The sequence below is a fragment of the Lithobates pipiens genome, unplaced genomic scaffold, assembly GCF_037356315.1.
Source record: "Lithobates pipiens isolate NorthernLeopardFrog02 unplaced genomic scaffold, aLitPip1_a1.2 Scaffold_16, whole genome shotgun sequence".
NCBI classification, from domain to species: Eukaryota; Metazoa; Chordata; class Amphibia; order Anura; family Ranidae; genus Lithobates; species Lithobates pipiens.
In genome coordinates, this window is record NW_027507748.1 from 534355548 (window position 1) to 534369588 (window position 14041).

General features: G+C 41.8%; 1 protein-coding gene across 2 annotated transcripts in view; it reads right to left on the reverse strand.

The window, feature by feature from the left end:
* Positions 1-14041, reverse strand: part of ERICH6B (glutamate rich 6B) — a 305261-nt gene that overhangs the window by 75717 nt on the left and 215503 nt on the right. For both annotated transcript variants that reach the window (XM_077483224.1, XM_077483225.1), the window contains exon 12: positions 6344-6499. In XM_077483224.1, the coding sequence (XP_077339350.1) occupies positions 6344-6499 (156 nt within the window). The remainder of the gene's footprint in view (positions 1-6343; positions 6500-14041) is intronic.

The window sequence follows — 14041 nt, forward strand, 5'->3', positions numbered from 1 at the left end:
GCTTCTCTCTCTGCAGCATTCTCCTGTATGTCAAGGACAGGAGGCAGAATCTTGACTTCCTGGGCTCACAAGAATTTGGTAGAATGACTCTGGGCATCATACTCTGAAGATGAAGAGCACTGGATCACTGAGTAGGTGAGTCTGTGGGAGTTGGCGCCACAGAAGAGGTCAGAATAGCAGCTAGAATTACTTTTATTTTTACCGGCTTTCAAAAAAATCCATTTGTCGCTTATTTGGAATTGGGCTTTAAGTATCAAATGCATATGATAGAAATAAATTAGTGTGGTGATTGCTGGTACAAAGCACTGGTGTTCAGTTTCCTAAAACTATCAGATTCAAATATTAAATCACTATAAATCAAAACATGGATTATAAAATATTATTTGTGCTGCCTGAAGAGAGAATCTTCTTTAATGACCATCCTTCACACACAAAGAACAATCAATTTGTTAACGGCATAGTCTGTAAAAAGAGTGTGAGCCATCAGCTTTCTCTTTCATCTTCAGACAGGTTATTACTTTTCTATTTTATATAAGGCATTTCATCTTGGACTATCTTTAATCTGTATATCACGCGTCAATCAACCCAGCTTTTTTAAAACATATTGATACACAGCACTTTTCATGAACAATACTGGCTTATATTAAACTTTTCTAATTATATTCATTATTTAGAGTGTTCCTATGCTGGCCTATCCAAGCATGGATTGGGTCTTGGATCTCGCTAAGTAAAAACTAATTGAATTTTGGTTTATTTCATTAAAATGTCATTTAGAAAACACAGAAGCAGAGCCCGCAATTAGGTAATGCTATATTGAAAATTGATTATATCTGTTTGTATTCTTCATTTAACTATGGCTATTGGAAGATTAACTTTGTGTTAGAAACTCATGTTGCTTTCTGATTAAACCAAGAGATTCTGAAGATAATGTAACCTTTTTGCTGAAACCAATTTCTAAATGTGGCCAGATTCTCACTGATCCTCCAGAATATCTAAACACTTTGCACACTTCTTTTTAAAATGATGTAAAAACCTAGATTCACTACAACTATTTACTAACTCAGGTCAACTTCTTAGGGTATATTACCCAACCTTTACATGCATTCTCTTCAATTTTGGAGTGTAAGATCTTTTAGGTTCTCATCGCAAGTAAAACATTTAATTGTTATGGTCCCTTTATGCCCTACTCATTTTTACAGTAGCAGTTGTGGATATTATGCAGATCAAAAATCACACAATTACTTTGTTTTAGCAGACCTTCCAGCTCAGAATGAGCTTCATATCATTTACTTTCTCCCCCTCCCTTTTAGCCCTTGTACACACGGTCGGACATTCTGACAACAAAATCCATCAGATTTTGTCAGACGGATTTTGTCCGAAACTAGTGTTGCATACAAATGGTCGGACAAAGTTGTCGGAAAATCCGATCGTTCGGAACATGATGACGTTATTTAGTTACGACGGGACTACGTTCAGGTTAGTAGCCAATAGCTTTGGTCTAGGAATTTGATCTGAGCATGCGTGGCACTTTGTTCGGAATTCTCTACAAATGATCGGACAAAGTCTGATCGGATCATGTTGTTGTAAATTTTTTATATGACCGTAGCTCCTGGAGTGTGGTGTTAAATGTAGAGGAGGTATCAATCATATGTGTGTATGTCAGTCTTTTAACATCAGAGCAGGAATGGGTGTGTTGAGTTTATTAGGTGGGGAGACGCTGTATGGAGGGATGATTTCATCCATCTTGTTTGATGAGAGTAGCAAGGGGAGTGGTCAGTCATCTGGTCTGAGTTAGTTATGGGGATAAATAAGTAGGTTGTCTTCATCTGGGGGGGGGGGGGAGTAGAGGGTTGGAGCAGAAAGAAGGGAGATAGCAAGGGAGGGAGGTGGGCTTTAGTGAAGAGCAAGGGAAGAAGGGGGGGAGAAGGGAGTCCTAGGGTGTCGCTTCCCCAGTCTGCACAGGGCATTAAGGATATAAAGGGTTCCATGCAGGGATCCTTGACCAAAGGGGTCTCCCCCTGGGATCCACTGCAGGGCAAGTGTGAGATATTCTGTGTGTCAGATTGGCATAGTACCTTTCAAGAAAGAGCTATTTGAGGTATCTTGGTTAGCTTTTTGGGGTGATCAGGGCGTTTTTAAAATGGTGGTGCAGCCTGCCACTTTCTGATTCCTCGCCCAGGCGAGGATGATGCAGTGATCAGCCACCTGCATTCCAGGAGACAGTGTTTCAGTAAGAGATCAAATATAGCAAGATTTTAAAATTCGGGTACCTGGCAGAAACATGTGCAGCATGTCTGCGCATGTGCGAAATTACATAGAGTGTCATCTGGGGGCCAGCTGTGAAAATCAGTAACAGCTGTCTCCCAATGACAGGAGGTTCAAGATGGTGCAGTGGAAGTGAGCAATAGAAGGAGCACTTCGGCTACGGGAAGAATATGCTGGACTCTTTGGACTAGTAAGTATTTTGTCTTTACAAATCATACAAGGAGACTTATTAGAGAGACGAGACCACAATTAGCTTTGCATAAGTAGAGTGAAGTTCATCTTTAGGAGAAAGTGTATAATATTCGCTAACTGTAGATAAAACAATCCAAGCAGAGCCATGAAGAAGACCTTGATCTTAATTCTCAAACATTCAGCAGAAAATACAATAAAGTTTGAATGGGCATGTTTTAAATCTCTGATGAACATTACAGTGCATCAAATACACTACTGTATGTTTTCTAACAAGCTCTCTTTTGTTCTATAGCAACGTAGCACTTATATAGAGTTTTAAATGTCTAATTTGTATTCTCGTTTCATTGTGAATGAACACTCAGGAATAGTAGATGTCAAGTTAGATTTATTCTCCTTGTGCCATGTGGAATTCGATTAAGTGCAATTGGCACTTAGTGCCTCTGGGACAAATCTCAAGACATGGAAAAGCAATGCAGTTTTACTACAGAAATGGCTTTCTTTTCCAAGTTAGTAATTCTTATGTTCTTCATCTCCTTTTGCTTATTTGTTGTTATTCAGAAAACAATTCATATGCATTTGAAAGTCACAGATCATAAGAAGAAAAAAAAAAGGTTATGTTTATGATAATGCCCGCATTGGAAGTATACTCCAGAGAGAATTAACCAGGTTTTGCAAAAATCCAATTTTCACTCTGGAAATAAGTAGTACAAGCATCATGGCAATTCACATTGTTAAAGTCTTTAACTCTCACAGAATGTTGTGATTCCATCAGATTGTTCCTGTCTTTTAATGGACTTTACTGGATCACTGAGCAATTTATATCTAGGTGACTACGCATGTAATGTATATAGAGTATTATATATATTATACGTATGTACAATCAATCACTGAGGGAGGTACTGAGCTTGAGTTTTTTATGGTGTAAACAAAATAAAAGTCAGTGGCCCTTGAGGAAGGTGACCAGCACTCCACTGGAACATCAGGTGGTCAATAACACTCATTTTAGCGCACACAAATAATAATCCAGCTCAATGTCTTTTTCAGTAATCCTCAATGTCTTTTTCAGTAATAGACTGCCTTTATACATTTTGCTGGCAGCACGTTGTTTCTGATATGTATTTTAGTTAGCTCTGCTCCTAAATATCAAGATCTTAGATATCACAGATAAGTTCCATTTTATATGGATCTTTATACCCCCAATATTCCAAAAATAAAAATATAGGTACATTTATGTTGTGCTTAATTCAGACAGCCATAAAAATATACAAAACATGTGACAGAAATTTGAGAGAGAGAGAAAGAGAAAGAGAGAGAATATGTGGTCTCTTCTTGAGAGACTCCATCTTTGCAGACTTTGCATGTATAATTGAATTAATCATACATCGCCACACCCACTGAACATTCATCCCCTTCTCTAGAATTTCTCACAGCATCTATGTTAACCCATTCCATAATTTTTTCTTCACTTTCTCCCTTGCCCTCTCCTTTCTCAACTTCAGTGAGTTTCATATCTCATCAAATCATACTTCGCGAGGATCATATTAATTTAAGCACACTGACATATATCCATCTTTTCTTAACATCATAACAAGTTTGCCAGATTTGTTCCATCACAATTATTTCTAGCTTGTGTCAAATCGATATGAAGCAATTCATAATTATTTTACTATGCTATATCCAATGAAAGCAAACATTCACCCAAAAAAAGGCATGCCCCAATCTGAAGATACCCGAATTACCCTTCCCCAGTCTGATGACACTGAAATTACCCCTCTGCTGTCTCATGGGAGTTACATGTAAAAATTACTATATCTATTTGGCAGTCTTTAAAATGCTACTTTGTCTCCCTTTTAAACTATGTATATTAATATAAATAGCAAAACTGGTTTTAGGGACTTTAAATGAAGGTATGACCTGGTAAGGCCAATTCTTCCATCCCTTGGGACTTTAAATTAAATTGTGGCCCGGTAAGGTCACACATTTCCATCCCTGTTATGGCAACCAATAAATCCAATTATGCTCTCCCCCCTTTTTGATCATAAGATACAAACTGGATACAATGGATATAGACATATTGAGGTGATGCAAGGGTAAAACAGTAAATCTCAGTCATAACATAAATATCACATAAAGCAGCAAGCAACAACTTCCCAACGTGCATCAAAAACATGATAAAGATAAAATTGTAAAATACGATAATGCCTGCAAAAACTCGGGCCTCTTAGAGCCTTGAGTAGGGTATAAGGTTAGCTAACAATGCTGTATAGGTATTGATGAATAACAAAGCATATGGCAGCTCTACGCCTTTCGTGGCTGGAGGGCCACTTGTCGGGAGATAGCACTTGATGTTTATAAGAATAGAAATATTGACATTAGCTTAGATAATAAGTGAATGCCATGAAAGGCGTAGAGCTGCCATATGCTTTGTTATTCATCAATACCTATACAGCGTTGTTAGCTAACGTAATACCCTACTCAAGGTTCTAAGAGACCCAAGTTTTTGCAGGCATTATCATATTTTACAATTTTATCCTTATCATGTTTTTTGGTGCACTTTGGGAAGTTGTTTCTTGCTGCTTTAGGTGATATTTATGTTATGACTGAGATGTACTGTTTTACCCTTGCATCACCTCAATATGTCTATATCCATTGTATTAAGTTTGTATCTTATGGCAACCAATAAATTCCAATTATGTTCACCAACTATCCACTTGCTACCACGTGCCTCATTCAAAGTCCCGCCCCCTTGCTCTCCCCCCTTTATGTATATTGATAAAAAAATTATTATTAATGATTTATGATTGAAAATGTGGTAAGTTAATTACAAAATAATAATAATAGGGTATATTGTCATTGTAATTGCCTGTGTTTCACAGCAATATAAAGCCCCCTGTATCAAAAGTTTCACTACATCCTGATTGCTAATACAGTAAGACTGGATTGAGAATAACTTGGTTTGAAAGTGTTTTGCAAGACAAGCTAATTTTTTTTAAATACATTTTGACTTGATAAATGAGTGATGTTTTGATATACAAGTAGCGTCATATCAACACTGAGTAAAATAAAAAAAAAAGAGAAGATTTAGCAATATGGTTACATTTAATGAAGGTACAACATTTAGCAAATTACCTGATTGATGATTAAAAGAAGCACATCTAAGTATGAAGGCATCCGGGATAAAGCTGTCCACATAGATAGACCACCATTCTCCATACCGCCATCAACGGCATCCCTTCCATGCTGAATTCCACAAGCGTTTCAAGCCTCGCTTTCGGATCTCTCTACTGCAAGGTAGTCTTCCCAGTTATGATTGCACACTGATAGTGGTAAGAGACAGTGGTGCATATGATGTTCTATGTGGACAGCTTTACCCCAGATGCCTGCATGCTTAGATGTGCCTCTTTTAATTATTAACCATGTAAATTTGTACCTCCATTAAATGTAACCATATTGCTACACTTAGAGGAGCCTCTCTTCTCTTTTATACTCTGTAGCTCCTGCTGGATTTTGCTTTTATTCCCCTTGTGGAGGCTGCCATTTGAGAATGGACATTTTACGGTTACACAACATATCACATTGCTATAATCTTGTTATATGGACTATAAACTGAAGGACCGGTTGCGGAACTAATCATCTGAGTTTCCATTATTTCTTATGGGGTAATTCACTTTGATATACGAGTGCTTTGGATTACAAGCATATTTCTGGAACAAATTATGCCCGCAATCCAAGGTTTTAATGTACTTTGGTAAATCTTTGTTATAACATTTTGTGTTGCTTTTTAAATGATTCTAGTCACTCTTGTTTGATTTAATGCTATCATCTTTCCTTCAGTTCCTTACTTCAAGATTGTTTTTTTAAATTTATCATTCCTCTTTTTACTTACCAAAAGCTCCCATTCAGATGGTAGCAGGCTGCGTGACCATTACTCATAAAAACAGCTTGTATTTGTGGTTTGTGCTTCGTATCTTCCATGACGATGAAGGTTAATTGGGCGGATTTTGAGCGGGCAATCAAGATACCAATATTTCCTGATGGATAGCTGATTTATCGTTAAGGACAAGAGAATATTGTAATAACTCAAGAAATTCTAGGTGAAAAACATGTTATCGAGCATATTAAGAGACCATAACATATGAAAAAGCTCCTGAAGAATCTCAGGTAAACCTGATGTAAATACCAAAAATATGTGTATCATTTAACCATATAAAACATTAAAACAGTATCTGCTGGATATGTGCTGGATTTTTTTTTTGTATTGGATTTGCCAGTATGAAAGGAGATGACCATTGTAAATTAAACTCCTAGGTTACCAAACGTTAAAGCCCAACTGAAGTCACAAAAATAAAAATACATAATTTTTCTCTCTGTGTAAGTCTGTGTAAGGACATGATGAGGAGTGTGGCTGTTACTCGTCTATGCCATACAGTACTGCGGAAAATAAGTAAGTACATTTCCTTTGAAAGAAAAGCTTTTTAAAGTAAAAGTCATAATATACATAGATACTCACAATTTGATATGTATCTATTAATAGAACATGTCTATCAAACCGATCAAAAAATGGGATGTTCATTATTGGATGTTGACAATCTGGCCACAAATTACTGGTGTTGGGGGCTGTAAAGTCTGTGAATTTGTGCAATGTTCATAACTATTTATTGTAGACTATAATAAAGATATATTGCTTAAAAATTAATAATATTAAAGGATACAAGATTATAAAGAGCAAAAAAAAAGTGTGAGACTATAAGTAGGTTTTAAAATAAATTTAGTATGTCATGGAATCTCTTTTTTGTAATATTATTGTTGCAAATGAGTGTGAGTAGTTTTAAAAAAAAAAACATTAATAAAAAGCTTAGGTGACCCAAACCTACAGTGCCTTGAAAAAGTATTTATACCCCTTAAAATTTTCTACATTTTGTCATGTTACAACCAAAAACAGAAATGTATTTTATTAGGATTTTATGTGATAGAGCATATCCCTGTGATAGACCAACACAAAGTGGCACATAATTGTGAAGTGGAAGGAAAATGACAAATGTTTTTTCTTTACAATTAAATATCTGAAAAGTGTGGCGTACATTTGTATTCAACCCCCCGAGTCAATACTTTGTAGAACCACCTTTCGCTGCAATTACAGCTGCAAGTCTTTTTGGGTATGTCTCTACCAGCTTTACACATCTAGAGTGTGAACTTTTTGCCCATTCTTTGCAAAATAGGTCAAGCTCTGCCAGATTGGATGGAGCGTATCTGGGGAGCGTCTGGGAACAGAAAAGTCTTGCCACAGATTCTCAGTTGGATTCTAACATTAGCATTCTGTTTTGAAATTCAATGCTTATATTTTTATTTATAGTCATTCATTTTTGAGGTTCTTATAGTGCTGCTTTTCACAGATGGAATTTAGTTATTCTTTAGACATTTAGGATTAATCACTTTAATCAATGTTTTAAGTAGAGGATCTTTGGTGTGTGTAGTATTGATCTTTAAACTAATTAAATTATCATATTATATGGTGGGATATGTGATCCTATTATTTACTATCACTATTAGAGCACATACATTTTTGGGTGGTGCACCATTGCTATATATTAAGGGATTGGGATACCCCTCTCCAGGTTTTCTTCTAAGATTGCCCTGTATTTGGCTCCATCCATCTTCCCATCAACTCCGACCAGCTTCCCTGTCCCTGCTGAAGAAAAGCATCCCCACAACATGATGCTGCCACCACCATGTTTCACGGTGGGGATGATGTGGGTTATGTGCAGTGTTAGTTTTCCACCACACATAGCATTTTGCTTTTAGGCCAAAACTTTCATTTTTGGTCTCATCTGACCAGAGCACTTTCTTCCAGATGTTTGCTGTATCCCCCACATGGCTTCTCGTAAACTGCAAATGGGATTTCTTATGGCTTTCTTTCAACAATGGCTTTCTTCTTGTCACTCTTCCAAAAAGGCCAGATTTGTTGAGTGCGCGATGAATAGTTGTCCTATGGACAGATTCTCCCACCTGAGCTGTGGATCTCTGCAGCTCCTTCAGAGTTACTATGGGACCCGTCACTGCTTCTCTGATTAATGTTCTCCTTGCCCGACCTGTCAGTTTAGGTAGGTGGCCATGTCTTGGTAGGTTTGCAGTTATGCCATACTATTTCCATTTTTGGATGGCAGCTGACTTCTCACATGCCTGTGCCATTTGAGAAGTCAGCTCCTCAGCCAGCTAGCCCAGTTCCTAGAACTGGCAATATGGACCAGGTGACCCCTTATAGTGGCCTTATGAGCCTCCCATAGGAAAACAGCAGAAGTCACTAAACCCAGGTTCTCGGAAAAATAGCATTGAATGTGTGACTGTATCTGAACATAGGAGACCTGACTGATGAGTAGGGACTCATTCAGTCTCCATTGATAGGCAGGTCTGGGGAGGTTCACAAGGTTCATCAGCAGAAACCAAGGGGTCATGGTCTGACCAGGTGGAGGCTGGGATTGAGATCCTATACACCAATGGTAGATGTTGAAGATGAGTGAATACGTGGTTAATTCTGAAGGAGCTCTGGTGTAGATTAGATTAATTCCCTCCAGACATCCATTAGGCCATAATTCCGCAGAAGAGAGCACATGTTTTTTTCTGATAGAATATCAGAGGAGAGGGCCATCCCACTCAGAGAGTGCCTGTCAAGGGAAGGATTATGAATCATATTTGAGTCTCCCATTAGGAGAAGAATGCCCTTCTGGTGTCGTGAGATTACGTGCAGTCAATTAGAAAAAAAAATCTATGTTGAAACCTATTAGGAGAATAATACCCCACCAAGGTCACCTCCTGGTCCCCAATGGTACCTAGCGAAAGCAAGTATCTTCCCCTGGCGTCAGCAATTTCACAAGCACACAAACAACCCGGGGGGGGGGGGGGGGGGGGGCTGTGGAAAGTTTTAAGGGCAGAAAGGAGAGGTAGTCCAATCCAAGCGTAGTTCAGGTCTCAAACAAGGAAAATCCAACAGCCTGATGGGGAGCAGCATCTGCGAGGGTAGCACCAACCGCCATTGTTTGCGCCCCCTAAAAAACAAAGTTCCAATAACATCAAAAGCGAAAGGTGAAACCAAGGGACATAACATCCAACAATGGGCTGTCAAGGCTGTCACACTGGCAGGGTCAAGGGGATCTTGACCAGGTTGCCAAGCCATACAATACGATGAAAACCAAGGCTTACCCGCTCATTTTGTCTCAACCTGGGTCAGAGCGTGAGGCTCCTGATTGCAGGGGGGTACGAGGGAGGGAGCGATTGCGGCTTCCAACTTTCTCCCAAATGTAACCCAGCTGGTTGAAAGTAGGCTGGACGCCGAAGTGCTGCACCGGACTGCTGGTGGCACCCCTTGGGAATAAAACATGTAGCGCACCAAGGGTTGACTTGCCCTCCTCTGGGTCATAGACCACGTGGCTCTGACAAAGAGACAGTCCAGCAAAGAGACAGCACGGCCCAGGTCAGCAAAGAGACAGTCACGGCCCAGTCCAGCTAAGAGACAGTCATGGCCCAGTCCAGCAAAGAGACTGTAGCATCGCAGTACAGTAAAGAGACAGCCACAGCCCAGTTCAGCTAGAGAAAGCCACAGCCCAGTTCAGCTAGAGAAAGCCACAGCCCAGTCCAACAAGAGACAGCTGCAGCCCAGTCCAGCAAGAGAGAGCTCAGTCCAGCAAGAGACAGCCCAGTCCAGCAAGAGACAGCCCAGTCCAGCAAGAGACAGCTCAGTCCAGCAAGAGACAGCCCAGTCCAGCAAGAGACAGCCCAGTCCAGCAAAAGACAGCCCAGTCCAGCAAAAGACAGCTCAGTCCAGCAAGAGACAGCTGCAGCCCAGTCCAGCGAGAGACAGCACAGTCCAACAAGAGACAGCCACAGCCCAGTCCAGCAAAGAGACTGTAGCATCGCAGTACAGTAAAGAGACAGCCACAGCCCAGTTCAGCTAGAGAAAGCCACAGCCCAGTTCAGCTAGAGAAAGCCACAGCCCAGTCCAACAAGAGACAGCTGCAGCCCAGTCCAGCAAGAGACAGCCCAGTCCAGCAAGAGACAGCCAAGTCCAGCAAGAGACAGCTCAGTCCAGCAAGAGACAGCCCAGTCCAGCAAGAGACAGCCCAGTCCAGCAAAAGACAGCCCAGTCCAGCAAAAGACAGCCCAGTCCAGCAAAAGACAGCTCAGTCCAGCAAGAGACAGCTGCAGCCCAGTCCAGCGAGAGACAGCACAGTTCAACAAGAGACAGCCCAGTCCAGCAAAGAGACAGTCACGGCCTAGTCCAGCAAAGAGACAGCCACGGCCCAGTCCAGCAAAGAGACAGCCACGGCCCAGTCCAGCAAAGAGACAGCCACGGCCCAGTCCAGCAAAGAGACAGTCACGGCCCAGTCCAGCAAAGAGACAGCCACGGCCCAGTCCAGCAAAGAGACAGCCACGGCCCAGTCCAGCAAAGAGACAGCCACAGCCCAGTACAGCAAAAGACAGCCACTGCCCAGTCCAGCCAAAGGCAGCCCAGTCCAGTCCAGTCCAGCAAGAGACAGCTCAGTCCAACAAGAGACAGCCACTGCCCAGTCCAACAAGAGACAGCCACGGCCCATTCCTGCAAAGAGACAGTCACGGCCTAGTCCAGCAAAGAGACAGTCATGGCCCAGTCCAGCAAAGAGACAGTCATGGCCCAGTCCAGCAAAGAGACAGTCATGGCCCAGTCCAGCAAAGAGACAGTCATGGCCCAGTCCAGCAAAGAGACAGCCACAGCCCAGTCCAGCAAAAGATAGCCACAGCCCAGTCCAGCAAAAGACAGCCACAGCCCAGTCCAGCAAAAGACAGCCACAGCCCAGTCCAGCAAAAGACAGCCACAGCCCAGTCCAGCCAAAGGCAGCCCAGTTTAGTCCAGCAAGAGACAGCTCAGTCCAGCAAAGAGACATCCACTGGCCAGTCCAGCAAAGAGACAGCCGCAGCCTTGTCCAACAAGAGACACGTCCACAGCCTGGTCCAACAAGAGACAGCCCAGTCCAGTCCAGCTAGAGACAGCTCAGTCCAGCAAGTGACAGCCCAGTCCAGCAAGTGACAGCCCAGTCCAACAAGACACAGCCCAGCCCAGTCCAGCAAGATACAGTCTGTCAGCAGCCCTATTCAGAAGCATTGTCACTACCAGAAACTAAAAACTTTTCTCACATTATTTCCTTTTTTCTACGTCTATTACAGAACGGAATCCTTCAGTTTATCTGGGCTCATAAGCACCCCAGTGTCCCAAGATTGACGCTTTACACCCATAGATTGCAAGGTGGCCTGGGAGCTCCCAACATGGGCAGGTATTATTTGGCATCTCAGATCTCTCAACTATCCATGTGACATGCCACCTCTGGCATCCCATTGTGGGTGCTTTTGGTACTACCTATTTGTGCTTCAATTTCTTTAGAAGCGTTGCTTTGGCTCCCCCATAAATTGCGTCCCTTAACGATAAGCCCCTTAATGCTTCCTGAAGCTGTGGGATTCTGTTCAATATGCCAGAAACTTGATGTCCCCTTTGTTCCTCTTTTACCAATCACTAATAATCCCCTTTTTCTGCCGGGGTTGGAACAACTTCGTTCCTTCTCCTGGTGAGTCTCCCACTGCTTTACTGGGGTGCATCACTTCTTTACTGCGTGCTCATTTTCCGTCATTGGAGACCCTTCAGGAGATGCACAAGATCCCCAGGCAGGAGCACTTCCATTATTTGCAATCATGCAATTTTATTGTGTCTCTTTGCCGTACTTCTGCCTTTCCTTTTCAGAAGATGTCTTTTGAGCATACTTGTCTACAGTCTCTGGGCTCTCCCAGTCTTATGTCGTCGCTTTACGCCTCTCTTAATGGTAGGTCATCTTTATCAACCCTCTCCTATGTGACACAATGGGAGCAAGAGCTTGGATCGAGTATTGAGGGGGAGGACTGGAGTAAGGCCTTGGCCACAATAGCAACATGTTCATTCAACACTACCACCCTTGAGGCCACTTATAAAGTGCTCCTGCGGTGGTACTGGGTCCCAGCTAGGCTTGTCCATGCTTATTCTGGAAGCAGTGATGGATGTTTTCGGAATTTTGGTCAGCGTGGGGATGTCTTGCATATATGGTGGTCTTGCCCATGTTTGATCGCCTTCTGGTCCAGAGTCTTTGACCAGCTGCAGACATTATTCCATGTGACAGTCTAAAAGGATGCCCAGCTGGCTCTCTTACATTGTCCTATACTGGGCCTCTTTGCACCCCAGCAGAAATTGGCCTCTTTTTATTACTGACAAAGCGGACCATTGCCCATCCCTGCTGTTACCTTCCAGGGGGTGAAAACCAGAATGACCGCTCTGATGGTAAAGAGCAGATGTCCAGTTTATTGAGTGATTCACATGTAAAATTTTTGAAAATCTGTGAACCGTGGATAAGTTATTCTTTCCCGTCCCTGCCCCTGACCAGCTATGGTCGACTTTAAACCTTGTTTACATAGGTCCCACGTCCACGTCCCTCTCTTGGGGCCGCTCTCCTTGCCTCTCTTCTTTCTCTCTCTTTTTTCCCCTTCCCCTGTTTCCTGCTTTCTCCCTTCATTCCTGATATGACGGCTATCCATATCGATTGCTGTCCTCTAGGGAATAGAATATTATAGCCTGTGATATCTGCCTAATTCCTAACTTGGACCTCTATGGAAACAGTTTTCTGTTATGTTACTCATTGCATGTTCATGCGCTGTTTCTTTACATGCCTATCCGATGTTGCCCTTGCGTGGGCAAACCGTAGTTTGTTGTGATTCTTGAAACTTCAATTCAATTATTGAAACAGAAAATAAATAACATTGTTTTAAATGTATTCAATTATATTGTTGTAGTCAGGTACTTTTATATGAATATTTCATATTTATCTTTTGCCAGCAAGCAGGTGGAACTAGGCTCCTATTCATGTATTAACCCGACTAATCTTAACTGCTTTCCTGGAAAAGCATGTTTTTGCAGAGGTCATTATATGAAGCTGAAACTGTATAGGCACAGCAGAATGAGTCAGAATAATGATTCAGCCCCTTCCCTCTTCCTTTTCCCCACACTGTACAACTCCATAGACATGGTCAATCATCAAGAAACAGTCTGAAATCAAACAGCTTCTGCTGTGCTCTCCTTTAAAAAACCCATAATGCTCAGATATGGAGGAACATGTAACCTCCTTTAACCACTTACGGACCGCCTGCCGCAGTTTTATGCTGGCTGTTTGAAAGAGGATATCGTTGTTATGGCAGCAGCTAGCTGCTCAGTTGAAGGGCTCAGTTGAAGGACACTAAATGGATCTATATTCATATGGTTGCAAGATACTGGTACCGTATGATAGTCCCTCAGTTACATCCAAGTCTGTGGCAGAGACTTTATTCAAGTGTTCTACATCCAAGTCTGTGGCAGAGACTTTGCTTTACTTAAACACTCTCTCGGCTGCCAGGCCTGGTGAGAGGAGGTCTATCTGGTGGCAGTGACAATCCAGTTGTGAGCGGTAGTTCTCTGGATTTCAATAGTGAGAGACTCTCTTTTTTTTGCAGTTCCAAAAAAGTACCTGAACTCCCTTCCTAACCCTTTACTTTTCATTGAGAA